Source organism: Coloeus monedula, assembly GCF_965178545.1.
Source record: "Coloeus monedula genome assembly, chromosome: 1".
Lineage (NCBI taxonomy): Eukaryota > Metazoa > Chordata > Aves > Passeriformes > Corvidae > Coloeus > Coloeus monedula.
The window spans coordinates 107,128,906-107,156,139 of NC_138781.1; the positions used below are offsets into that span (position 1 = coordinate 107,128,906).

General features: G+C 44.2%; 1 protein-coding gene across 1 annotated transcript in view; it reads right to left on the reverse strand.

The window, feature by feature from the left end:
• The window catches only part of RAB31 (RAB31, member RAS oncogene family), a 60,632-nt gene extending 34,352 nt beyond the window's left edge, over positions 1 to 26,280 (reverse strand). Inside the window, exon 1 of the mRNA XM_082278270.1 lies at positions 26,156 to 26,280. Coding sequence (XP_082134396.1) covers positions 26,156 to 26,194 — 39 coding nt within the window. The 5' untranslated portion in view covers positions 26,195 to 26,280. The remainder of the gene's footprint in view (positions 1 to 26,155) is intronic.
• Between the last annotated feature and the right edge of the window lie 954 nt (positions 26,281 to 27,234).

Here is a 27,234-nt window from a genome sequence, read left to right on the forward strand (position 1 = left end):
GATTCCATTTGCAGGAATAGTTTGTTGGTTTTTTTTCTTTTAATACACCAAATCAGAAGGGAAAAATAAGAGCAGTACAGCACCGGAATAAAATTCAAAATAACCTGAAAGGGTAGGAGAAAACTTGCAATCATGCAGAAATACTATTTTAGGCATTTAAGATAAAAACAACTTCCCTAAAATGCAGCATTTTTCAGTCTGTCTGTTTTTGCCCAAAGCCTTGGATGGTAGGTAGAACTCAAATTATACAGAGTATTATCAAGAAGAGGAATAACAATATCGTTAAGTCTTCCACAGAATTGCAAAGAGCCTCCTTAGAGACAAAAAGGATGCCAGGAAATCGATCTTGACCTTTCCAAGACATTAACAATGACAGCCCAGGGTCCAATCTAACTCATTAAACAGTCAATAGAAAGTTTTCTATTAATTTCATTGAAGTGATTGCAGAACTACCAGACTGTAGTTCCATTTGTAGCCACATTTTAAGATGACTAATTTACACAACACTCCTGAAAAATGCCAATACAATAGTTTGTTAACAGCACAACACACATAACTATATATTTTTTAAAAAGCAGCTTTTGCCCCCACGTAACTACACATCAAAAATAGCACTTCTGCCTCTCCTATAATCAATTTTGCGATACAGTCTTCTTTTTGAATAAGAAAGAAAAAGAACGTCTGTATTTACATTTCCTTTCACCACGCATACATGAAACTATATTGTCACGCCAAAGTCTACAGACAGCACTTATTAGAAAACTATCCTTTAAATTCTCATATTTAATTCAAAGCTGTCCTTAGCTTAAAAGCCATAATAAATGCTCATGCTACACAGACAGTTGTTTATCTACTCTGTTCAATCAATAGGAAAAAAAGATCAAAGAGAGGAGCAGTGTTCATAAACAGCCCTGTAGCCTTTGATCAATAGCAGTAACACATCCTGTTACTAGTCCCAAATTTTGCTTTCATTATCAATTCCAGCTGATATTGCTCTATAATTACTACACCAGGATGGCAGAACACAGTAAAAAAAAAAAAAAAAATTTAAAAACTCCTCTGCCCTGAAATTGAGGATCTAATTATTTTCCCAGATTCTAAATGGTGTAGAGAAACTAGAATTACCACCCACTGGTTGCAAGGAATTACATGTCCCTCTTGTGGGGACAGCATTTTTGCCACTGTGTTCTAAACTAGACATTGGTTCCGGTGACCTGATGATGCTTTAGTTTCATCTGCTTCCTCCAGCTCCCCTGACGGGTCACTCAGAACGGCAGCTGCAATTACAAGAGGAGCCTGGTCTCTGGCAGGGACGTGACATCCACAAGCATGGATTAAAGCTTAGCTCATTTTCCTGGAACCTCTTCATCTTTCAGTTCGTGGCTCTGACTAATGTTTCACGATAACGTTAAAAGACCTTTCAAAGTTTCTATTCCTTTTGCATCTCACAATGAGCACAGTTAAACTTAAGCATATGCCAGGCACACCAACAGCCCTCCAGAAGCCTAAAGGCTTTCTTACCCTTTGCTCCTGCGGTTGCTTGCACTACCAAGAGGGTTAAATATACCCCTCGAGTAACTGGAGTGAAACCAATGGGCTTGGACCACAAGCAAACCTGCTTTTAGGACAAGCACTGCTGCAGCCAGTGGCTGCTGCTTTCCAGGAGCCAGGCAATTTATTGCACCAGGGGGGTTCAGTTGAAACAAGCACTCCCAGCTTCCTTTTGTTGCCTGGAGGATGCAAACCACCATCTACCAGAGTATAATTAGAGCATAGAGGGGAAGGAAGTAAAATAGAAAAGGCTTCCTACTTAAGGCAGTGATTATCATTCCAGCATGGGATTTAAAACTACTTAGACAGTGTTCAGTCCATGTTACTGAAAATTGTACGGACACCCATCAATCAAGACATTCACCTGCCTGAAAGCAAAGCAAATCACAGTGTATAAACATTATACAACAACTTGAAAACAGCTAATGAGACCTTAACTTTTACTGACAACAGGGAACTATCTTTCAAGTCTCTCACAGAAGACAAGGAAAGCAGAGTTGTTGCTTCAAAGAAGTAGAAAAAGTGTTTGCTTCTCAGCAATGCATTGAAATTAAACCTCCTTGCTAAGGCTGTATAAACCTTTCCTGCAACCATCTGCTTTGTACCTTGCTATATAGTCTTGCTCTACATAAAGCCATTTTTCTAACATCTGATGGGGATGATCTGCCTTGTTTTGTTCTTTTTTTTAAAGGATTATAGAAGATTTTTCAAGCCGCATGGCTGGGTAACATTCAGGCATACAGAAATTTATTTTTCCAGTTCTCAAAGTTCTGCTATTACACCCTCTAGTCTCTTTTTCTGTTTTGTTTTACATGATGTTGGTGTACATGTAACATCAAACATACACGAAGGTATAACATCTTGGCTTATGCAAAAGGTCACAGCAGCACCGGGCAAAGTGGATTGAACAAGTTTCAGAAACTGAGAACATGCCCTCAGGAGTTATGTTGACACTTCAAGGAACAGATCCTGCAATTCTTCAGAAAAATCCTCATTCACAGGAAACCCAAGAGCTTCAGCATTATACTCATTGACTCATCACGATAAAGAGCATACCAACCCAGGAAAGAAGGGGCAAAAAATTAATAAATAGAAAATAATTATTGTGAATCAAGGTTTTCACAAGACACTTAAGGAACCAACTACATATTTTGCTTTTCTCCTTTTCCTGTTCATAAGCCTCCTAGCACACTTACAAAATATCAGTTACAAACCACTTGTAGCGAGATAAGCAAAGTGGGTGGTGTGGGGAGGAAGGAAAGAGGCAGAAATGTAATTCACAATAAGTGAGGCACAATTAATTAGTTCTCCAGAGTAAGTAGCTACAACTTCAGAATCTCCCCTGGTCAGCAAAATGGATTTAAAAATCTGAAACTGTATCAGATGTTTCTGATAAAGAGAAGGAACCAATGCAAGCATGACTAATTCCAGATTTTTACCCTTTAACCCCAGAAAATACATTCTCTGTTCTTTCAAAATCCCTTACCAGCAGACTTAGGTGTGAGGAATTTAAGAGCACCAGAATGGAGAGCAGAATGCCACAGAAAACAGGGTTTTCACCCACACTCCTGCTCCCGGGGAACCACCCCACTTGGCTCTCCTCAGCTCTCATTACCGTAAAGGAGATGAGACTCTATTTCAAGCTAGCAGCATTACAGGATGCTGGCAACTCATTTGTAGGCAAACAACAACTGAGCTGCTGATTTCTTCTGGCTGATTTGCAGCAGCTTACAGGGAGATAAAAAAATAAAGCAGAAAAAAATAGTTTAATACGAGCAATATATTAAAAAAGAAAACCATTTTCCCATTACAAATAGGCATTTGGTATATTCCTCTGTCTATTGTTCCAAACACATTTATCCCAGCAGAAAAAGCTAATGCAGAAAAATTTAGTTCTTTAATTTAAATCTGGATGTCTCATTTACATCTTTGCACATAGGGCCTAGTCCTCCAAGCACTTTTCCAAACTGGAGGCATCTATAGTACCCTGTAAACACATCCCTGAATAGGCTGTTAGTGTTAAGCCTTGATATTATAATAGCTTTTAATACATTCAGGGTCAAGCCCTACTGTGCTGAGTAAATTAATCTCTTAATGTCTTTTTTTTTTTTTTTACATCTAAAATGGAATGACTGTTGAATTCACAAAAAAATCCACACATATCATGACTGGTGACTAAACAGCAGCCCTGTAATTATGCACACTGCTGCAAGAGCTTTTTTAGTCTTGACTATGCAGAGTCTTTTTGTGCTATGTTAACACACAGGGCTTCCCAAGTATGTGTAAAACTAGATAAACCATATAAAAATCCTTTTACGACTCTAGGATTTTGAAAATACAAACCAAACAAGAACACTAGGCAGCACTTCACATGAGGAAATGGCACCCTAAGAATGAACATACTGAAGAAACTGCCCTCTGTCCCTTCCAGTTGCAAAGTAAGGAAAAAAAAGAAAAAAAATAACATCTGGCTTGTAACCACCACAGATCTCATGACTAACTTCCCATTTCAGCTTTAAAGGAAGGTTGAGATACACCACAAAAATCTGCATTAAGAAGCAATGGAGAACTGACCTCTATATAAATAGGGATCCCACACACAGCTCCTTTGGAAGGAAGCTTTCTCATCAGCTTGGACAAAGCCAGGATTCAAACAAATTTACAGTCTGAATTTGTAAAAATGTTTAAAAATTAAAAATGTCTGTCCCTTCAAAACATTTCTCACAATAACTAAGAGTCACTGAGACATGAGCTACAGACAGGTCTCATTAAATCTGACAGGGTTTAACATGAGTTAGTATTACAGATCGGAAGAAGAATGAGCCCTAGCAACCTGGAGGGTATTAATACTAAGTGCTCAAAAATCCCCAGGCAAAGAAGATGTTATTTCAATAATAATATGAGAAACATTTGGACCTGACAAGTCTTTATCCTTTCCCATAAGCCAGGAACTGATTCCACAGCTCATGTGGCTTCCATCAAATCCAGCAGGACTTCCCTGCATCTCACAGCAGGAATGCATCTGCTCCTCAGAGCCCATTTGTGTCAGGCTCCCCAAAAGCTGACCTACCAACCACCCTTGATGAAACATACAGAACGTCGGGGTGCAGTCAAAAAGCTGTCCCACTATCCTGGAAGATGATCTGCTCAGAGAGGATGCTGGCTGCTCCTCGTTGTTAAGAGAAGCAACAATTCCTGGCTCCCTGTTACATATTCACACCACCAGACACTCTTGGCTGATTCATTCCTAACTGAGAAATAACAGAGGAGCCAGTTTATGCTCAAGATTTCCCAAGTTAAATTCCACTTTTTGTTCTACTCATTTGATTCCTGCCAGTGCTAGCGCAGAGAGGAAGGAGAGGTCCTTGTCTTGCTCAGAGCAGAGCTTTCACTGTTGAAGAATTAAAGATGTACAGTTGAAAACACTTGGTATGAAGTTACCAAAAATGAGAAAACTGTCCTTTATTATCAGTGCATTTGGTATTTTATATACCAAAAAAAGGCACTGAAAACCTTTGCAACTGGCCAGGCAAACATGAGGTAGAAAGACGGAGTTTAAACTTTAGGGGAAGAAAAATAATCAGTGAGTCACAAAAAAAATACAAATGCAGAGAGACCATTCATTCCAGTAGCTCTGTAAAGTGCAGCTGGTTTTGACTTGGCAGATCACCTTCTGCACATTTAAACAGCTCTTCTTTCCACTGTCAGAATTGGCCACGCTTTTGTTTTTGATTTACGGTTGAATCACCCTGGCTCGTTCCCATTACCCTCAGCAGGACTTTGATGGAATCTGAAAATTCACAGCAGTGTAATCGCATCTCGAAACTGCTAAATGGTTTGCATTTCATTAGCTATCATCAAACAAATTGCAAGGCCTGCACTGTAAAGTATAGCTGGGCTTTAGCAGTAATGTAAGCACAGCTCTGGTCAAGCCTGGTGTCTAGGAGGAATGTCACTCCTCAGGAAAGGTCTGGCATGCAGCACTGAGATATCCAACCTGCATCTTGAATGCTTTCAGGGTTGCCAGTTCTTAACCCAAAGGCATGTGACATGGTGAGGCTGAGTACGGGATTACGGCTGTCATTTAAATTCCAGTGGAGGTAAAAAAGCAACAAGTTGAAAAATAAATTAAAGCTTTGCAATTTCTAGCCTGCTTTAGTCCTCTATGCCTGCCTTTAACATTTTAATCGTTACTCAGATGATCAAATGCAGGTAGCATTGCAATACTTTCCATGTCTTACTAATCCAGTTACAGCTGCTCTGGAAGGCTGTGACAGGCAGCTTGAAACACATCTGAAACTGCCTTTGGATTTTTATCAACTGTACGAACATACAAGGAAGAGTTATGCACAACAGATTCCTGACTGCACTTTCCAAGGGCAGTATTTTAATCCAAGAATTACTCTACCCAATAAACTTTTTGCTAACCTTAAACACATCCTCACCCCTCCCTGTGTTTGGGTATCACTTTCAGTTGTCTGAAAACATTGCTGTAAGGAGAAATACTTTGCAGGAGACCAAGGTTCAGAGACACCCCTGGGACCGAACTGCATCTGCCAAGTGTCAGGCTTGTCCCAGGGAAAGTGAAGCCATGCACTGCGGAGCGGCGTCTAGGAAGAAGTGCAAAAAGCTTCTCACCTTTCTTCAGTTTTTCCATCTGCAAGATGTATCAAGTGAGCAAAGCTATCACTGCATAACTGCACAGATGAAAATACAAGAGCAGCTCTTAGACTCACACACGGGCTCTCAGCTGCTTCACCAACACAAAACTGCCCGAGGCTTCAGCCTGAACCAAAGGGATGCAGGTACAGCTGCTCTGAAGCCTCACTTCTGCAGTCAAAATACAGGCATCTCATTCAGGTCACTAATGATTTCTGTAAATTCCAATTTTATGGCATTATACCACCAGTGACCTTCAAGGAATTTCTGCAAAGATCTGGGGGAATACTCATCTGCAAAGTAAATTTTTGAAAGGGAAGAACTAGGACCAGAGTTGGCCCCCAGAAGGGTAATTTTGCTATCATGCACTTTCTGGAGTGAAGGGTACTTGCCAAATAAACAACACCACTAGTATTGAATATTGGAACCCAGTCGCCCACGATCCCAGCACAAACACATGGACCTCACTGCAACTCTATTTCGAGAGGGAGGATGGCCAGCACTGGCCTCCTCTGGTGGGTTTATCCTGGCTGGATTCTGCAGTGTCTCACTTCAGTAGGAACCACCACAGCTCTTTTGGTCCCTGTGTGAACTTTACAAGAACACCCCTATTTGCACTTCCCTTTGTTGCATTCCCTTATTTAAACTCATGGTAGCAAAGGTATCTTTTAAGTCAGTTGGTATATTGCTCCCACTAAGTTAGGATGACCTATGCTAACTCCCACACAGTAAAAACCCCACGCATCATTTCTAATTGCTTTCAGGCCAACACTGCTGTTGCAGAGCACAAATTAGCTACAGAATCAAGACTTTTTCCTCTGGAGCACATTAGAATTATATTAATTCCCTCTACACTTAAAAGTGCAGCACTTGTTCTACCCACAATCAGGTCAGTCCTGTTATATCAGAATGCAATCCTTCCCCCTAGTGCTGCAAGAACTGCATTTGGCACAGGAATTCTTGGCTCGATTGTTCTCAGCTCACTAGCTGTTATATGAAAATAGTTATTTGATTTTACCTTGTAACAGCATTATGGGATGGAAACCAGGGATAATTGTAAAGCATTCAGGCAGTACAGTAACAAAGAGCTATTTAAGTGCTTTAAGATAGTCGAGCGCTGAGTTTATTTGTTTGGTATTTAGATGCGTCTTCAATACCTCCTGTATACTTCTACTGGCTGTTTTAAAACAGGAAAACATTTACCAGTCAGGGCTTAATGTATCTGGCTCCCTGTGATGGGCTGCTGCTGCCTGGAAACCAGGTGCCCACCAAAGCCATCCTATCACTCCCCTCCTCAGTTGGGCAGGGGAGAAAAAATATAACAAAAAACCTGTGGGTTGAAATAAGGACAGGGAGAGATCACTCACCAACTACTGCCATGGGCAAAATAGACTTGAAATGGGGAAATTAATTTAATTTATTGCCAATCAAATCAAAGTAGGATAACGAAAAACAAAAATTAAAACACCTTCCCCCACCCCTCCCTTCTTCCTGAGCTTAACTTTACTCCAAATTTCTCTACCTGCTCCCCACCAGAGCACTGTCTCTGCCTCTCACTCCTCCTCAGGGGAAGGACTCCTCATATCCTTCCTCTGCTCCAACCTGAGTCCTTCCTGTGGGGTGCAGTTCTTCACAAACTGTTCCAGCATGGTCTCTTCCCATGGGGTGCAGTTCTTCAGGCACAGACAGCTCCAGTGTGGGTCCCCCACGGAGCCACAAGTCAGGCCAGCAAAGTTGTTCCAGTGTGGGCTCCTCTCTTCATGGGTCCACAGGTCCTGGCAGGAGCCTGCTCCTGCATGGATTTTCCATGGGGCCACAGTTTCCCTCAGGCATCCACCTTTTCCAGCATGGTCCCCTCCACAGGCTGCAGGAGGATCTCTGCTCCATCATGGACCTCCATGGGCTGCAGGGGCACAGCTGCCTCACCATGGGCTGCACCCAGGCTGCAGGGGAGTCTCTGCACTGGTGCCTGGAGTACCCCGTCCCTCTCCTTCTCCATTGATCCTGGAGTCTGCAGAGCTCTTTCTCTGACATATTCTTACTCTTCCCTCTGGCTGCAATCCGCTCGTGCAGTAGTTTTTTCTGTTTCTTAGCCACTACCACCATCAGTGATGGACTTGGCCTTGGCCAGTATTAGGTCTGTCCTGGAGCCAGCTGGCAGTGGCTCCGTAGGACACCTGGGAAGCTTCTGGCAGCTTCTCACAGGAGCCACCCCTGCAGCCCCCCACTACCAAAACCTTGCCACAGAAGCCTAATACACCTCTGAATGAAAAACATCATCTGATCCCTTCTCTTGGTTTGTTTTCCTTCAGTCCACATCCATTAGCAAAACATATACAGTGACCAACCGCCTGCTTCACCCCACAGCTGAAGGGAGTCTACAGCCCTGGCCACTTCTGTTCCCAACCAGTCCCCAAAGCCAAATGCCTGCTGCCTTACCAGGTTTGGTGCCCTTAGCAGTGTGATTATTCAGCGTGTGGTCTCCTTCTACATACATCCTGCACACATCCTCCTGTAGAATTAAATTCAGGCCTGCAAAGCTGCTCCAGCATCTGCCATGCCTGGAGCCAGAGAATGCAGTCCTACTGGTCCTGGTGATTTGTAGGCTTCTTTGGAGTTATCAAGTTTCTTCACAGTCACAGGTCCCCTTCACCAGATCCCAGCCCAGTTATCTTTCAGAGACAACAAAAACCCCTCATGCCCAAGTTGCAAATACACTTTTTAAAATATTTTGCTACATCCTTTTCTCTCTTATAGACAAAACAGTATTTCCATCCCGCTCTCACTCCCAGACTGCAATACTAGTTACAATCTCTTCAACTATCTACTGTTACCAAAGACATACCCAAAGATCCCAAGCAACACCAAACTATAAAGTACAAAAGCAAGCACTGATGGCCAAAAGCACTTTATCATCCTATCAAAGCGATGTGCCTGGCCAGAGATAAGACAGACTGAAGAGCAGCTAATGTCTTTATTGTAGCTAATGCTAGCAAAAAATTCACTTTGCCAGAGACATTGATATATTAACGCGTGTAATATTATATAAAACCAAAGACTTTCCTAGAGTGTTTCCAAGATAATTGGCATTATTCTGCTATCACCACTAGGGCTCCAATCCCAAGCTCTTTATGCTGGGTTGATGGCATGGAGAATTGTAGCTGCAGCCTGAAGAATCACAGAATCATAGAAAGGGACCGCAAAAATCATCTACTTCCCAGCCACCTACCATGGGCAGGGATATCTTTCAACAGACCAGGTTGCTCAGAGCTCCATCCAGGCTGGCCTTGAACACTTCCAGGGATGGGGCATCCACAGCACTGGGCAACCTGTTCCAGTGCCTCACCACCCTCAGAGCGAAAAACTTCCTCCTGATATCTAATACAAACCTACTATCTTTTTGTTTGAATCCATTCATCTTTGTCCTGCCACAACATGCCCTTGTAAAATGCCCTCTCCATCTTTCTTGTAGGCTCCCTTCAGGTACTGGAAGGCTGCAATTAGGTCACCCTGAAGCCTTCTCTTGGCTGAACAATTCCAGTTGTCTCAGCCTTTTGTTGTATGAGAGGTGTTCCATCCCTCTAATCATCTTGGTGGCCTCCTCTGGACTTGTTCCAGCAGATCTGTGTCCTTCCTGTGCTGGGGTTCCCAGAGCTGGATGCAGCACTGCAGGTAGGGTCTCACCAGAGCAGAGTAGAGGGGCAGAATCCCGTCCCTCGCCCTGCTGCCCACCCTGCTTTGGATGCAGTCCAGGATGTGATTGGCTTTCTGGGCTGCAAGTGCACATTGACAGCTCATGCCCAGCCTCTCATCCAGCAGAATCCTCAGGTCCTTCTCAGCAGGGCTGCTCTTGATCTGTTCATGCCCCAGCCTGGAGTGATATTCATTGCCCCAGCAAAGTGTTCCATGTGTCTGCTGCACATTTACTCTTCCAGGACTTACAAACTGTGCTGCTCCTCCACAACCTGCCAACTCCTTTGTCTATGAAGCTGGCACAGGAATACAAAGTGATCTTTATTTACGAGACAAGGGGCTGTGGAGGGAAAAGGACAACAGAACTATTCTTCAGAAATAAAATTAATGCTGCAGCCAACCTACCTCTGCTTTGCAATTTTTAGAGCTCACTTACTCTGGTGAAAAAAAACAACCAACCAACCAAAAGCCAACCCAAAACCCAAATCCATATTCTAATTCCAGTATTTATGCTTAATCACTGCATCTTATCATACAAAGTGCAAGCTAACCACAGTGCTACACCACCATGAGCAACATGGACAGCAAAGATAACAGCATTTGATTGTTGCTAATATTATTTAGAAACTGCTTCCCCACATCAAATTTCCAGCTAACTCTCTGTGTTTTCTTACGCCCTTCCTTCCTCTTTGCACACAAGTTATCAAATTCAGAACAGCAGCTGAACTGCCAAGAGAAATGGAAGATTTTAAATTGAAATCAAAGAGCAGAATCTCAATCAATTTCTTATGCCCTTGACAGCACGCAGTATAGGCGGCTGCGGAGAGAGAATTGCTTAGCCTGGTGAAAAGGAAGAAGGAACCTGAAGTTTATTTGCATTCCTTCATCTCAAATTGTGGCTTTTGGGGGCACTGGCTATTCACTTAAGAAGCTTGACTCTGTGTTTTGAACTGCCTCTACAGTTTCAAGTAGGAGCATGATCTCTACAAAAACCAGCTGCAAATAAGTTGGTATCAATCTGGCTGGCTAATAAGATGAGAGGATGAAAGGAGAAAGAAGAAGAGCACCTTTGAAGGGTCACAGACACAAATCTCCTTTGGACTAGCAGCACATGCCAAGGAAGGAGCAAAAATCCACTGGATTGCACGGGATTCAACAGGGGACCCAACAATACGAAGCCCGAGGGTATCCTTAATGAGACTTGCTTATGCTTCACACTGCAGTGAAGCAGCTTTTGAGCACAACAGTGTGGTCACAAGGTCTGTAGAAGCAGTCCAGCCTTCGGGGGGGCCTCGTTGTCAAACAAGGCACTGGCTTATAAAGTCACAGAAAACAACTCTGCGTCAATAAAACTGACTCAAGACTGAACCCGTGGCAAGAAACAAGACCCCTCGCACTACCTGACACAGCTGCCCACCAAAGAAAGCTCCATCACAAAACCAAACACCATCAAACCCTTCTGCAAGGGCCGGGCTGTGCTGCAATGCGAGGCAGGGCATTTAAGTGGGCAATAGCACCACCTGGTGACTCCTGGGACTACGGGAGGAGGGAACCGGGTCCACTTGGCCAGGCTGAGATGGGAGCAGAGGAGAAAGGGCCACTGAGTAAATTGCTCACGTGAGTTGGGAGTCAAAAGCCTGGGTAAGGAGGGAAAGAGGACAGCATAATGAAATTCCAAGAACTAGAAAGGTGAGACAGACAGAGACAGAAAGAAGAGTGCCTGAGCACTTTCCCTTGGAATTCCAGGTATCTCCCACTGCTGGTACCACCTTGCAGAGCCCAGTGTGGCAATGGGTACTGTATGGCAAAGGCAGCTTCAAAGGAATGCCCCTATCGCACAATTAATTTATTGTATTAATGAACAAAGAAAGGAAAAAACCCACAAAACCCCACCCAAACCTGCACACTATCAAAAATGTTGTATGGCACAGAGGGGAAATTTTTGGGTTAATTTTTAGTAGACCTATAGCTATGGGACTTTATGGAGTCACTATCATCCAAACAAGAACTGTACCTCTAATTGCCTTTTACTGACCACTGGATCATAGGATCCTCCTGACCATGGTATAACACGGGCCAGCAGATAAACCCACTAAACCCACCCTGACAGGTGCTCTGCAAGTGGTAAGAAAGCGTGTTACAGAATCACAGAATGGTTTAGGATGAAAGGAACCTCAGAGATCATCTAGTTCCATCCCCCTTGCCATGGACAGGGACACCTTCCACTAGATCAAGTTTCTCAAAGTCCCGTCCAACCTGGTCCTGAACGCTTCCAGGGATGGGGCATTCCCAGCTTCCCTCGGGGACTGCACACCCGCACTCCATGGCATGCTCTCCTACCACCCCAGCTCATCCTAATGACATCTCCCTGCTGCCAGTTTGCTGATTTCCCATCTGAGCTCCACCACACACACTTAAGCATGACCTCTCCAATGTTCACCACTTCATTTTTCAGGTGAGGATGAAAAATGGGCCCTGGTTTACCACAGGAACATTCCTGCTGGTGGTGTCACAGATGGGTCACAGTCTCCCCATCAATGAAGTAGGAACTAAAAGCCAACTTCCCAGATCTCTCCAGCAAGTCAAACCTCGACTGGGAGGAGCTAAATAAAGCTGAAGTAAAAATAAATTACAACTGCAAGCCCAGCTTTAATGCCTATGCAATTTTATTAATAGTAATGCCTGGATTTTGGCAATTCCAATTGTCAGAGTTCATTTTCTAGACAAATTTGGGAGACTTTTTAATATCCCCATGATGTCATCCCTTTCCTACCCACTCTATCTCAAAATACACTTGCAGTCACAAAAATCCACTCGATGTACTACTCCTCCCGCAGAGAAATTCCTATTTAAAGATACAGTAAAAATGTGTGAATAGTATCAACTTAGAAATCCTCATAATTGTCTCTGAACCTGAAAAATTAGGTAAGGGAAGTAACACACAAGTCACTGTACCTCGAATTGTCAGTGATAACGAGTATTGACTGCAGGGGTTTTATCTCTGTTGGCCACATGCACACATACCAGCAGAACAATTTGGTTAAATATCCTTCATTACTATTGTGCAATGCAGTGATCAGAGAAACTAAATTTAGTTTTCAGACTAGATGCATAAATAACCTGAGGTTTTCATAGTTAAGTAAACACATTAGGCAACAGCATCCTGTCAAATGTTGTTTTCAAGTACAATTTGCCAGCAAAAAAATGGGATAAACAATTCTGTGTAGCTCTTTCCAAACCAAGTTCTTTTCCTAAGCGAACCTTCCCCACACACATTGTAGCAGATGAAACTTTCAAAATACTGGTATGATGAGGAGAAAATCTTTGACTTGAATTGCTATTTGGCACAAGTTTCTGTTCATACTCCAACACCCTACCTCTTTAATTGTCAAATCCTATCATTAGGGGCCATAATTTAGAAATACAGGCTTGTTAGTGCCACCTAGTAAACATGAAAACAAAGTAATTTATATTCCTGTCCCAACATAGAAGATATTCAACATCTTCCAGCCAATGAAACTGCTAATCCAATCCAAACACTGTAATTTCATATTGCAGATTGCCTACAAGTACCAACAGTCTTTTTCTTTTATTAAATGACAGCAGTGGCTCTTACAGAAGCAACAATATGCCCATCAACCACAGCATTTGATGAAATGGCTCTTGTGTTCAGCTTACTATTTCACTAGTATAAAAATTGTCCAGCAATTGCCTGGAAAAATTGTAAAAGGGCTCAATTACCTTCAGATTTGTCCATTCAGGCTCAATAAGCCCTATTCAATTCAATGCTCAGACATACTCCTCCCAATTTGTAACTATCCCACCTGCATACCAGAGAGGAAGAAAAAAGCCACATAAATTATGAGTTCCACCTGAAACACCAGCCGAAAACTTCAGGCGTGGAGACAAGAAAGCCCAATCCCTTGTCCCTTGCAGCAACAGAGAGGAAGAAGGCAGTTTCAGGGGGCAGCTATAAAAACTAACATTTCCTCTAACAAACAGGAACCAGCCTCATGGCCACAGATCTTTGCTCCAAATTAGCAGAGCCCTGGTACTGGGTATGTCACCTACCAACAACGAGAAGCAAGTAACCCTTCCTCTGGTCTCTACTGGCCAAAGGCAGCCAGACACCATCAGCCTTGAGCGGGTCAGGAAACACCTCAAGCATGGGACAGCAACTCAACTAAAGAGTTCATACACAGATTTATTGCCTCTGCTTATCAGCTCCTTTTAGCTGATACAACAACCTGTAAAATCAGCAGCCTCTGGTGACAATCTAAGGTGTGAGTTGCTCTCCTTCATCAGCATCCTGAAGGCTGCCCAGCTGCTAATGGCACCCTCTTCACGCAAGCCGCTCTTACCATTTGCCAGCCTTTGGAAAACCACCTCCATCAGCCTTCCAGACACACTGAAACACATCTTCTCCAGGGGGTATGAGGGGAAGGGGACAAGTTGAGAGTTTCTGAAATTTGCCATTATTTTTTATTTAAAATTAACTGCAAATTACATATAGATACTATGCATCCGTGTGGATATTAAGAGGTGACATGAAGGAAAGGTCTAAAATCCTTGAAACTGGGGGTTTCCATTTCCTGAATTTATGTGCAGGACTGGGAATGGACAATAAGAAGTTTGCCTAAACCTAAATCTGTGTAAAGAAATGTTTCACCCAACTGTTAGGTTTAATTAACCTCCATTAGTAGTGATTTCATATTCATTTCAACTCTTGCCTGGATGTAAAGTTTTCCCCAAGACAGCAAACATCACCACTTACTTTAAACAGCATCATATAAACACCCCCCTGGTCCTTTCCCCTCTATCAGTCATGCAAGTAAACAGAAGAGGTAACAGCAAGCACGGTATACTAAAACCCAGGGCAAAGTTTTTTATCTGTGGATTTACTGTGTGCTGCTGTGAAGTTACTGAACATAAAGCTATCTGCACCAAACAGGCTCCTAAATGGGAGAAATTATCAGCACAAGGCTGTAGCCCTTAAGCAGGTGACTTCTTGAATATGTTCACCTCCCATTGATTTCATCAGGAATGAAACACAGCAATTTCTAAAAGCTGCTAGTGATGCCTTAGGTTTTAACTTTTATATTTTTCAAATCCTGTACTGCTTAGTGTGTAACTCTGAAGTTTCTTGTAGCCTTCTGCTCTCTCGTGTTAGGTAGACATAACAAAGCCTCTCCAGGCCTGCTCTTCAAGGACACCCAGACCGTCCTAGGCCCCAAAAGTATAAACCAAAAGCCTTTGAGAGAGGGGCAAGCTGAGGGGAATTACATCATTAAACGGAAGCTTTAATTGGAGAATTAACCCTGATATGCAAATGAACCAAACCTATAAAAGTGTGAAGAACTTGTGACCGGTCATCCATCTTGGGGTCCATCTGGGCAATTGCCTCTGGCCCCAGGGGGTACCTTTGAAGGTCTTTCAAATAAATACCTACTTGTATTCCCTTATTCTTGTCTAGTCTCTGTTTCTAGGAGGCCTCTCAAGGTATCAGCAGCACTAGTGCCATGAAATTCAAATTTTTAGGGAAAAGCCCTTAAGCAAAACCAAGTTTTGTTGCTCTTATTGTTAAGGCACCTGCTTCTCTCCATCACAAAAATAACTAGGAAATCAGTATCTAACTTACAACTGACTTGAAGAAGGAAGTTTTTATTCACCTGGCCGATTTTTTTCACCATCACTCAGAATTTGGAAACCAGAAATGGTCAAAAGTGTATGGACTTTGCAAATCTCAACTGAAAATACTCCAGGAACATTTCAAATGGAATGCTAAACCATGCAATTTAGTACATTGTCCTCCTTCTCAGAGGACAAAGAGGTAGAAGAAGAGTACATTTCGTCTTTTCCTCCAAAGTAGGAGGAGACTGAGCCACACAGAAGGTAATGAGGAGTCACCCTCAGGACAGACTGTCTGTATACTAAACACATTTCCAGTGTCACAGCCTGAGTGTCTGGGACTACATGGAACTGACTCCGAAGTTCCCACAGATCTCAGACATGGCAGAACAACAGGCACAGGGATTGAGGAAGGCATCTCAATTGGCCAATGAAATCCTACCAGAGCTTTCCTTTGTCACATCTGTGATAGTGTTCTTGACTAGTTGAGAGAGACAGCTTAATTTAAAGCAATGCAAACAACAATTCTGCAGGCTCCACTGGCCAAAAGTGTTTTGAAACACAAATGAAACAGCACTAAGACAAAGTCAGGGCTCTAAAATAATTAAAAAGGAAACTGAAGGCTAAAACCAAGGGAGAAGTGGCAGGATTTTTTCACCCAATGTTACTATTTCTACTACCCTTTGTTGGTTTGCTCTGTCCAGCTTTCCATTATCCTCAGCTTCTCTTTCCCTTGCTCCTCACTTTAGTCCTCTGTGTTCCTCATTCCCTCTCATCAGTCCCCCTACAATCCTCCCTGATGTTCTCCCTCAGTGTCAGTTCCAATACTCCACCTCCTCCTTCTTTAGTCTCTGTCTTTATCTATTCTGTTCCTCCAAATCTCCTCTATGCCAACTTCTACACCCCTTCTTCTACTTGTCTGCACATCCTCACAAGAGTTCAAGGCCCTGAGCAATGCTGCCTACAGGAAGGTGTCCCTGCCCACAGCAGCAGGACTGCAATGAGATGATCTTTAAGGTCCCTTCCAACCCAAACCATTCTTTGGTGATAAACTAATCCTGAAGAACTTCTAAGGCTGCAGGGCTACCACTCTCCTTCTGACAATCTTTTTAAATTTGGATTTAGGGTGTAAAAGGCTTGCTTTCTCTCTTTATCCGCATCAGCCTAAGGGAGAAGGCAAACCCAACCACAAAACTGAGGTAGAACTGAGCTACTCTATCCGATTTTAATGTCAAATGATGGGAATCAATCATGAGCTGTGTTATCCAAATACTTAATTTACTTAAACATTTTATCTTATTCTCCACACAGCAGTGCATTCAGCTGTGCATTAGAGCAAATGCTGGGCTTTAAGCACGGAATTCAATTTAGCCCACTCAGCAAAGGCTGAAGGATGTACCCTGATACTCTGATGAAGAGGGATTACCCTAATGCTTAGAATCAAACATATGCCTAAGGATGCTACTCAGGGTTTCAGTAACATAATCTCAAATCAAATTTATGTTATCTGGTTTTATCCAACTGCCATTTTTGTCACATAAAACATGCTCCTACTGTCTGTCTAATGCCCTGGCATGCATTTATTCTTTTCAAGCACACTCTGCAGGAAAAAAAATAAACAAAAATATCCAAGGCAGAAAAAAATAAACATCAAAGGACAGAGCAATTGATTCTGAAGACTATTCACATAAACCACACTCTGCCGCTGGACTCACAATACTTGAATACAAGGTTTAATTTCCTCACTGACATTTAAGCAAACCGAGACAAAAATGAAGTTCAACTTTCCTTGGATTTTTCACAAGAGCAGTAACATCCAAGAAAGAAAACTGCTGGTGTAAGGGATAATGTAGCAAAAAACCCCATGTTTGTAGCAAACTCACAAAATTAATATCCTAAAAGCAAGCTTGTCTGCACAGTATTGAAAAGGCTGAAGTCCGCATGGACTATGCACCACGAACGACTTCTGGCCTAAAAGTGGTTGGAGGCTTCCTGTTCATATCAGCTTTAACAAGGTATATTCCAAGTGTTGATATTATGATTCTTAAAATAGGTACTTAAATACTTACATTTAGTATGCAAAGGAAAAGGGAAAAAAAGACAGATAATGGGCTTCCTATTCAAGAAAGAACATATTCCCGTTCTCATTTTCTAAATCCCTCCAGAAATTAATCAGCTGCCAGATTCATCCAGCCACAAAGTAGAAGTGCAGCCTTAGAAGCTGATAGTGGTGTGTATCAGTCAGTGAGAGGTTCATTTTTTTGGTGGTTTAGGGTTTCTTTATTAACAGAGACTGCCTAAGGCAAAAAAAATTAGTATTTGCTTCCACAGATAGTAGAAGATGCTCAAAATTAAAACTGTGACTGTACATTTACCAACACCTCAAATATTTCAGTTGTAATATGCTTCTAAATCCTAAACTATTGACCATAGTGACAATGCACTTTCACCCCTCTAAATCAAGTAGTTAAAAATCAAAGTCTCAAGAGTCTAGCTGAGCCTTGGTGTGACACCACACCACATTCAAGGAAATGCTCTTTTCAATCAGTCTTCGGTAAGTCCAGTGATTCCCAGTATAGCTTCTCTGTGTTGGCACACACCAGATGTTGACCAAACTCCTAAGGATTCCTTTTCTGACACTGAATTCCCTCACAGTAGGAAATGGGTAGATCTTGAGAATTCACACAATGGCAGTACTGGAGATGAGTTATCAGCTACTAATTACAAGCGTGAGATAGAGAAGGCTAAAGCTATTCCAATTGTATCCCACAGGTCACCGGTGAGCATGGAAGGAGATACAAGTGATTCAGACACATCCTGTCACCCAGAAGCACATCTTTGCTGAAGAACCACGAGATCCTATCAACACTTAAGTTTTGTTTGCTGCAGAATTCAATGGGCCCCAAATTCAATTTTTTTTTCACAATTAAACCCACTTTAGGAATCACTGGTAACTCATTTTGGCTCTACAGACAGGCTTTAAAGGAAAGGAGAATCTGCTTCAGAGAGTCCCTAACTGTAGGTGAATTCCTGTAAAGGCCTGATATTTATCATTTACAGTTTTTTATAGTTCCCTGCAGGGACTACGGTCCCCTGACGGGTCCAACCGGGACACCCAATGACGTCTGCAGCATCCTGTCACTCTGCTGACAAAGGAGGAAACAATAACTCAGGGACACAAAGTATTTAGTGGCTGGATTTCATGCACAGGCACTTCCACATGTTGCCCAAGTAAGAACATACTCTGGCCAAAACAAAAAGTGAAAAAACATAACTTCTCTACCCTCTCCTCCAAAAAATATAAAAGCCATGCACTAACCAGCATTTTTGTTTAAAAATATCCAGGCGAAAATAAAAAGCGTTTGTTCCACTGCCTGTTGTTCAGCTTTCAGAGCAGCCCTGCAAGGCCAGAGACCGTAAATCAACCACTGGCATGTGCTTACACAAGGCTGTGCTCCCAGTCAGCCTCCCATCCACCTCCACTGGCAGCTTTCTAAAGCTGGGATTTGTCTTTTGGCAGTGCTGTTCAAAACTGTGAGCGTTCATGGAAAGGGTGTACAAGATGTTTCAGAAGGAAACTGGAATGTGTCCCTTTGCTGGCATCTAACAAGTTGAGATGGAATTTTAAAAATTTCCTTTCACCTTGACCTTGACACCACTGCCCAGCCTCTACAAGGCATGTAGTGAGAAGAAAAACAACTCCGTAAGAATAGAAACATCTTTTATTTCAGTTTACTTCGGAAGCATGTGTCCCATGGCAGCTCCAGACACTTTCTGGTGAGGGGCTGCAGAGTTATATTCACAGGAGCTGCCCCTGGCCTACAATCAGAAGGTAGGAGGGGGACATGACAAGGAGCAAAGCACTGAAGGCTTGCTCTGCTCTCTCCAAAGAGCATGGGATGATCCAACTCATGACGATCTAACCCATAGGTGTGATTAGCACTGGATCAAGGAAAGACTTGTAGGTAGCTTGTGGGTAGACAAACTCTACCCAGTTTCCCACCTCCTTTCCCAAAGGTACCTCTATCCATGTGTTGGGCACTCGGCTGGCCCCAGAAACAGCTTGAGAAAAACATGAGCAGAGGAAGCTCCAGATCTGTGGATGGAGAGCACAGCTCCAAAACCAGTCCCCCCATCAGTGGAGGCTGGCGAGCCACCAAAGTTGAGGAGAAACCCCTTGCCCTGCACTCAGTTTTCTGAGGCAGCACCTGAACTGTGGGGAAGGTGGGGTCAACAGCAGCCTGCTCTAGTGGAAGATGACCCTGCTCATGGCAGCAAGGTTGGAACCAGACGATCTCTAAGGTCCCTTCCAACTCAAACCATTCCATCATTATGGGACAGCGCAAACCTGCTAAAGCCACTTGTGTTCACTTCAATGCGCCCCTCTGCCTTCCCCTCATAACCACAGCGCAGGAAATGAAAAAAAAAAGTGCCTGTCCTGATCTTATCTGAACAGAGATGTGGCCAGGAAATCCATGACTAACAGCAGTCCCTGGAGGGTCTAACAGCCCTGAAGGCTGGGCAAATGGCATTTGCAAGAAGGAGCAGCAGGGAGGCAAAAGAACAAGAGCAGCAGAGTTACAGCTCCAGCCTCCCTGTAAATGCTTCTCTCAACAAGCAATTAACTTGAGAAATTTTAGACAAAATATGTCAAGAATACATCTACCCAGCCTGTATGGCACTTGCAGTCTGCAGCATCCATACTGTAGCCAGCTCAGACACAACCCAACACAGGCAAAATGCACCAGCACTGTAATTTATAAACACCACCACAAGCCCTGCAGTTCAACTGCACTGTAACTGCAACACACCCTACCAATAAATCGAATTATCACCTTAGAAACAAGTCCTACCATCAACCAGAGTCTCAGAAAACACACTCTAAACACAAATTAAAAATGCCCTTTTTATATGGCTTGACTTAGGCCAGTTAAAAGGAATCACCTCATGAAAATGAGAGGGTTTTTCTCTTCCCCACATATTGTTTGCATGCAAAGTTTCTGCTTGCTTCACATAGTCTGCCTCAGCATTACTTCACCAAATAGGGCTAAAACTGCATTCAACCATGTGAAAAAAATTTGAGTTTATCACCATTCAACTTCCTTATTTTGTCAGAAAGAAAGAATATAGGTTTCTTTTTTACCCAGAATTACTGTAAACCAAGAAGTTTCCCAATTTTTCAGCCAGAAATCAAAAAGAGCAAAGGGCTGGGGAAATCTGAATTTAAGAGAATTTGAGAGACAGTAAAACTACAGCCTGCATATGATTGCTGGGTAATAGTCCCTGCATGGATTCACTCAACAGGCAAGTTACAAGCACAGGATGGGAGCCCATGAAGTGCAGCAACAAGCACCAACCACAGGGTACTCTTTTGCTATCCAGTAGATTAGTACTAACAAGATTCCCCTTTGAGGCTTTGCTGCTACCGAAACTCAAACTTGCTTCAAATTTCTGCTTCTGCTTCTTCAGAAATCCAGTTTGGTTGGGCTGATGGAAACGAAAGCAGAGTGTGGCCTCCACAACCACCTTTTCCTAGAAGGATGTTCCACTCTACCATTCTAAGCAATCCCACACAAAACCTTTGGAAGAAACTAGTAAAGAAAAAAGTTTTGTAGATACATCAGGAAAGCAATAAGGAGAAGGTCAGTATAGAATCCTGAATTCTAAATGGTGAGAAATTGTTTACCTACATATTTAATGTACATATTGCAAAAAATTTGATTGTAGCCATTTAAATATTTTATAAAATAATATTAAAAGGTTGCTTTAGGCTTCTGAAGACACTTTTTTATTGATACAAGAGAACAGGTCTTTCTTGCTTGGTGCATAACTGGACTTTTATGCAATACTGACAAACAAAATAAAAACAAAATCACCAGTCCCAGTCTCCTTCAGTGTCTTGTACACTTCTGACTGGCAAAGCAGAGCAATGGATACAGAAGTGCTGTGTGCCCACATTAAGTGTAAATTTCAGAGTATTCTTCACTAAAGAAGAATATTAAAAAAAACCACAATTTCCCTAGAAAATTAGGTATATGCAGTTCAGCTAACCATGTGTCTGTCTTTCAGTTCCCCACAGACTTAAAATCACTGTTTAGTTTTACCTCTGATTTGATGTTTCACTACAATGCAAAACCATAACTGGCTAGGATAGAGACGCAGATGAGGCCTCCTTTGATGGAAAGGCTGCAGTGATGGACACTTCAAACCAGTGACAAACAGCCATGTGGTCATGACTCAAAAATTTCTCTCATGATAGAGCTACTTGTTTACATAATAAAATACAAATGAATGAGTAGGTGATGATGAACCATTAACACTGGGGAAAAAAATTGCTTGCCAGTCTCTGTTCCTCTCTCAGACAAGATATTTCTGCGGACAAAATTATAGAAGGCACACATTTACTTCATCAGTGTATTTTTCCTCTTTTCATGACCACCTCTGTTTGCTCTACTCTCGTTTTTAGGCTACAACACTGCAGCTGTTGATGCACAGGTGGCTTCTGCACTGTGTAGTGTTACTGTCTTCAGCAGGATGCTCACCTTACCATGGAAGCCACCTTGCACATACCTGGTGAGAAGAAAGCCCCTTAACTGGTACAACCCAGCCAGGGGTGCAGCTTTGCTTTTAACAGCAGCTCCCCTCCTTGTGCTGGGACATGTAGGCCACAAAAGCATTGTGACAAGCATTTTAGACACAAACTTAAAGATTCCCAGTCATCTATGTTCAGTATCATAGGATAATTTCCACAGAGGAAATGTCACTCCTTTTACAAATGCAGGCTTATCAGCTTCAGAGAGCATTTTCATGCTAGCAGGCCAGCAAGTGACTTCTTATGAGCAAGAAAATGGAGGCAAAAACAGAAGGGTGAAGAAAGAAAATCTCAGATAAGGAAGATGTAGGCACTATGTTCGGGAAAAACTTTCTACAGTAAGAGCAGTTAAACCCTGGGACATAACCCCAGGGAGAAGATTATGAGTTTTTAAAGACAGAGGAGACAAACAAATGTCAGGAATAAGGGGCTTTAAGGACAAGGGATGACCTCTGAGCTTCTTCCAATCCTACCTCCTTTGGTCCTGTGATGCACAGTCACAACACAAAAATGTAATAAACAAAAACAAAAGGAAAGGAGCAATGGAGGTCACTGTAGATGGTAGCAAGCCACCTCCCAAAGGCTGAAGAGTTGTCAAAGTTTCCTCAGGAAGTGACAAAGACAAGAAACTTTGCCTTAGTCTTAAACCTGGCAATCTCTTCTGCAGTTGCCACACACAGTTATGTCAGGATTTGGCAGGGAGTTGTAAATCGCTCCTCCAGCCCACATAAAGAAATGTTGGGAGCTAAGGCACGGGGCACTCAGCAGCCACAGACAGATTAGGAAACCTGGCAGCTGCACAGCCAGCCACATCGCAGCACTAAAGCACAGCTCAGCAACACACCAGTTCCCCTACACTCCTCTCTCCTCCATCCCCTCAACAAGGTGCCCACATAGAAGCACCACGCAAGGCAAATGGGAGATGCACTTCATTTCATCACATAGACTGAGCTGCAGATAAAAGCTGCTCAGCCCCAGAAGCACGTGGCATCTAACAAGGGACAAACGCTGGGAACAAACAACAAACTGGACTGAGAGACCAGGAAGAGTCTGGGGTAACAGGACACAACTTGCAGCAGAGCTCAAGTGTTCGCACTCAGGAAGATGAACACCTTCCACATGTAGATACCTCACTGCCCAGCAGCAATAATTTACTGGAGGAAGTAGTTTGGGAGCAGGCTTGAGAACACTTGTATGGCAACATACTAAAGAGAGCTGTTCAACTGCACCTCCGTAGCTCCTACACCTGAGGCTGTGAGGCACCGGACAATTAGGCAGGCATCCTGCTCCTGCTGGCCCACTGGGAAGCTGGAACCATCCCTGCTCAAAGAACTCTGCCATCAACAAAGCCTTCCTTCCAAACTGACTCACTCCCACCCCCCTGCTGCCCCAATTTCCCCTCTGCCCTTCTCTGTGGTGTATCCTTCAACAGCTACAAATCCCATAACCTGCTCCTGGCTGCTCCAAATCACTATCATGACACTTGCATAGAGTTTTTAAAACCCCAAGATACTGTGGAGGAGAAAGAAATGAAATGCAGATACCCAAATCCCATTTCGTTAGGTTAATCCTAAAATCTAGGGGCTCCCTCCTGTCAATGTGGGGTTACATCCAGGAGCCAATAACCTACTCCCTATCTCCAGTGCAATGCCTGCAGGCCACTCACTGGCCCTGGAGTACTGCACTGGCCTGTGGGGCTGGCAGTGTGGACCACACCTCTGGCTTCTCTATTCCCCTTCACCATCTTCCCATCTAGACCCTCTATAGCCAAATGGGGCTTCAGGGCCTGTGGAGAAGCTGGCTTTGGAAACGTTCCACCAGCTGCAATTTTTCCCCATTGGGAAATTCTGAACAGGCAGAAACAGCCCAAGCCCAGGCCCTCTGCACAGCCTGGGGTCAGAAACCGTCAGTGGTCCTCCTGTCTGATCTAGAGCTGTGTTCAGAAGTGGGGAGAGAGATGAGTTTACAAACTAATTTAATCCATATTTCTAACAAGGCTAAGAACTTGTCTTGGGACTAGGACATGCCAGACTTGACTAATTATCCAGGGACCAACAACATACAATGCAGATTAACCCACCAGGTCCAGGACCTACTGAAAAAAACAACTGTCAAGATTTCTTTTGGTAGATCTGAGAATGTATTTTTGAGTTGCCATCTAGCTTTCAAGCAGATCAGAATACCTGCATTTGTTCACACAGACAGGTACGGAGCCTCCCTGCTCTAGAAACGTCTGAGCTTCTTGAGGGGATTCATCATCTGAAGGATTCCTCTCTTTTGGGAAAACAGACTGTCAGTCCCCATGGCAAATGAGATGTCTGTGATCAGAAGCAGAAGGTTTTCTAGGACTATGCCCTATTAAAACTCAGGAAGGAACATCTCACTAATTACTAAGTGACTATAACTACAGACACATCTCCCTAAGTGCTACCACTGCCACCCCAACATTTTAATGAATCTACTGAGTAATTGCATACTCCTGGTAACACGGAGCTGCATTATAGGTTTCTTTTCCTGTCTTAAAAAAAGTAAACAATTGCCTTACAAAACCCCCAGGAAGTTTTAATGTTACAAAATCTCAATAAATTATGGACATGAGGAATCTCATTCCACAAGACACTTCATCTCTATAAAATTACAACATTTTCTGCTGGAGAAGAAAATAAACAAAGACACATCCACATATTCTACCACAGACTCCTCGTGTTTGTGCAAACCACATTTATTTTTGTCACTATGCCATTTTAAAAGTTGAAGGCAGGAATTCTAACCAAGAAAGGAGGAATGGTCACTGCCAAATACTTCGGGTTGAACTCTCCGGTGCCCTGGCACCACATCCTGGCAAGAATGACTCCAGGGCAAGGTACCCAATCCTGCTGGGCTAAGTGTCAACACAAATCAGAGAGAACTGGATTGTCTATTTGTGTTTGGTTTTGAAATGTTCAACTCACTTGTATGGCATGAAAGCAAATTCACTCTAAAACGCCTTCATTCATGCAGCTTCTCTGAGTGCTTATGGAGCTGTGGGCCTAAAAGCAGCCTAACTTGCACCGGGTAATTTGAGATGTTTGACTTTAAAAAAGAACTTGTGTATTGGAGTAGCGATGCTCTGCTGGTTACTGTCAGGAGAGGTGGTTCTGCTCTGCGGGGGTGTTTGTCCCAGCTTGGTGGGCACGTTTTGCCGGGAAGCTCCCTCGGTGCCGGGCAGAGAGGGGCAGGCGCAGCCAAAGTGCAGAGCTAAGCACATTGCTGCTCCAGATGTGAAACGCACGCGCGAGTTCGCCAAAAAAGCGAAATAAAAAAAAAAAAAAAAAAAAAGAGATGGCAAAAAGGACGTTCCTATAAGGAGTCGAGTCAAAGAAGCGCTGCTGAATAAAGCCAGGCAAGTAACTAAACAAAGCACCGAGCAGCACATCGGTGAGACGGGACCGAGCCCCGGGAGAAGGAGCCACCCGACACGTCCGGGGTGGGCAGCGCTGCTGCTCTTCTCCGTGGCGCTCCCCACCGCTGGAACGGGGGCTCGGCGAGGACACCGCCGCCTGTGACGAGCCCCCCGGATGGGCAGGAACCCCCCCCCCCCCCGGTGCCTTCGGGGTTCTGGCACCGAAGGGAGACCCTCCGCAAGGCCACCGCCACCGGGGGATACGGCTCTGCGCCGGTGACCACCCCGCCTGGGGAGCGCTGGGGGAGAGCCCCAAAAGAGAGCCACTCACCACCTCCCCCAGCCCGCTGCGCCCGTCTCACTTTTAAAAAGTTGAGAAACAAGACAAAAACAACAAGCCCCAAAGCCTCCCCCCGCCCCAAAGCGGAGGCCGGTGCGCGGCTGCCAAGTTTCGGCGTGCAGGAATTTACTGCGGCCGACCCCCCCGCCCCGCCCGGGACCGGGAGACGCGGCGCCCCCCGGGAAGCGGGAGAGCGAGGCTGGAAGCGTTCCCCGGCTTAGCGGGCACCCCAGCTCCCACAGCCCCCACCTGCGGGGTGGGAGAGGAAGGAAGGAAAGGGGGAAGCGACCTCCCGGCCACTCTTACTCACTCCAAGCAGACACACTTTCAGCTCGCGTATCGCCATCATCTGCCCGGGGCCCGGCCGCTCCGCATCCCCGGCGCGCCGCCGCTCCGCACTGCCCCGCCGAGGCGGCTCAGCCCCGCCGGGGCCGCCCCCGCCGCCCGTCACACGCGCCCGGCCCCGCCTCGCCGCTGCCCCCGCTCCAGCGCCGCCGGGCCTCGCCGGGGGCGGGCAGGGGCGGTCGGGGTGCGAGCCGCGCCCTAGGGCTGAGCCCCGGGGCGGGCTGGTGAGCGGGGACAGCACAGCATCGTTAGAGATGGAAGGCACCTCCGGAGACCATCTGGTCCAGCCCCCAATGCCAAGGCAGAGTCACCTAAAGCAGGTGACACAGGGTGGGTTTTGAATGTTGCCAGAGAGGGAGACTCCACGACCTCCTTGGACAGCGTGTTCCAGTGCTCTGCCACCCTCAGCGTAAAGAAGTTCTTTTCTTCTTCGTGTTGAGGTGGAACTTCTTGTATTTTAGTTTATGCCCATTGCTCCTCATCCTGTCACTGGGAACCACTGAAAAGAGCCTGGCACCATCCTCTTGGCACCTGCCTTTGAGATACTTATACGCATTAATGAGATCCCCTTCAGCCTTCTCTGAGGCCCAGAGTCTCTCCTCATAAGAGAGATGTTCCAGACCTCTAATAACCTTTGTGTCCCTCCGGTGGACCACCTCCTGGAGCTCCTTGTCTTTCTTGTACTGCAGGGTAAGTATTTGCTGTTGTGAGAAAAACAGTCTGTGAGAGACCGCACCCTGCAGGGGGGCTGTGCATATGCTTAGTCCTACACACCATGTGCCGGTCCAGGCACAGGATAGGGACTGCTCTGCTGCTCTGTTTGAGAATCATCTCAATCCATCTCCTTTTTCTATTTTTTTTTCTTTTTTTTTTTTTTTTCAGCTTTTCTTGCTATGTGAAGAAATCACTGAAAATAGTAACTCCATTTTTTTACCCAACCCCAGTAATACAGACCCAATTTGGATTAAAATAGTCAACCTCAGGTTAGAAGCAGGGTTGTGCCCCACACATCAAATGCCAAATTTAAGTTAAACTCATCAGCTT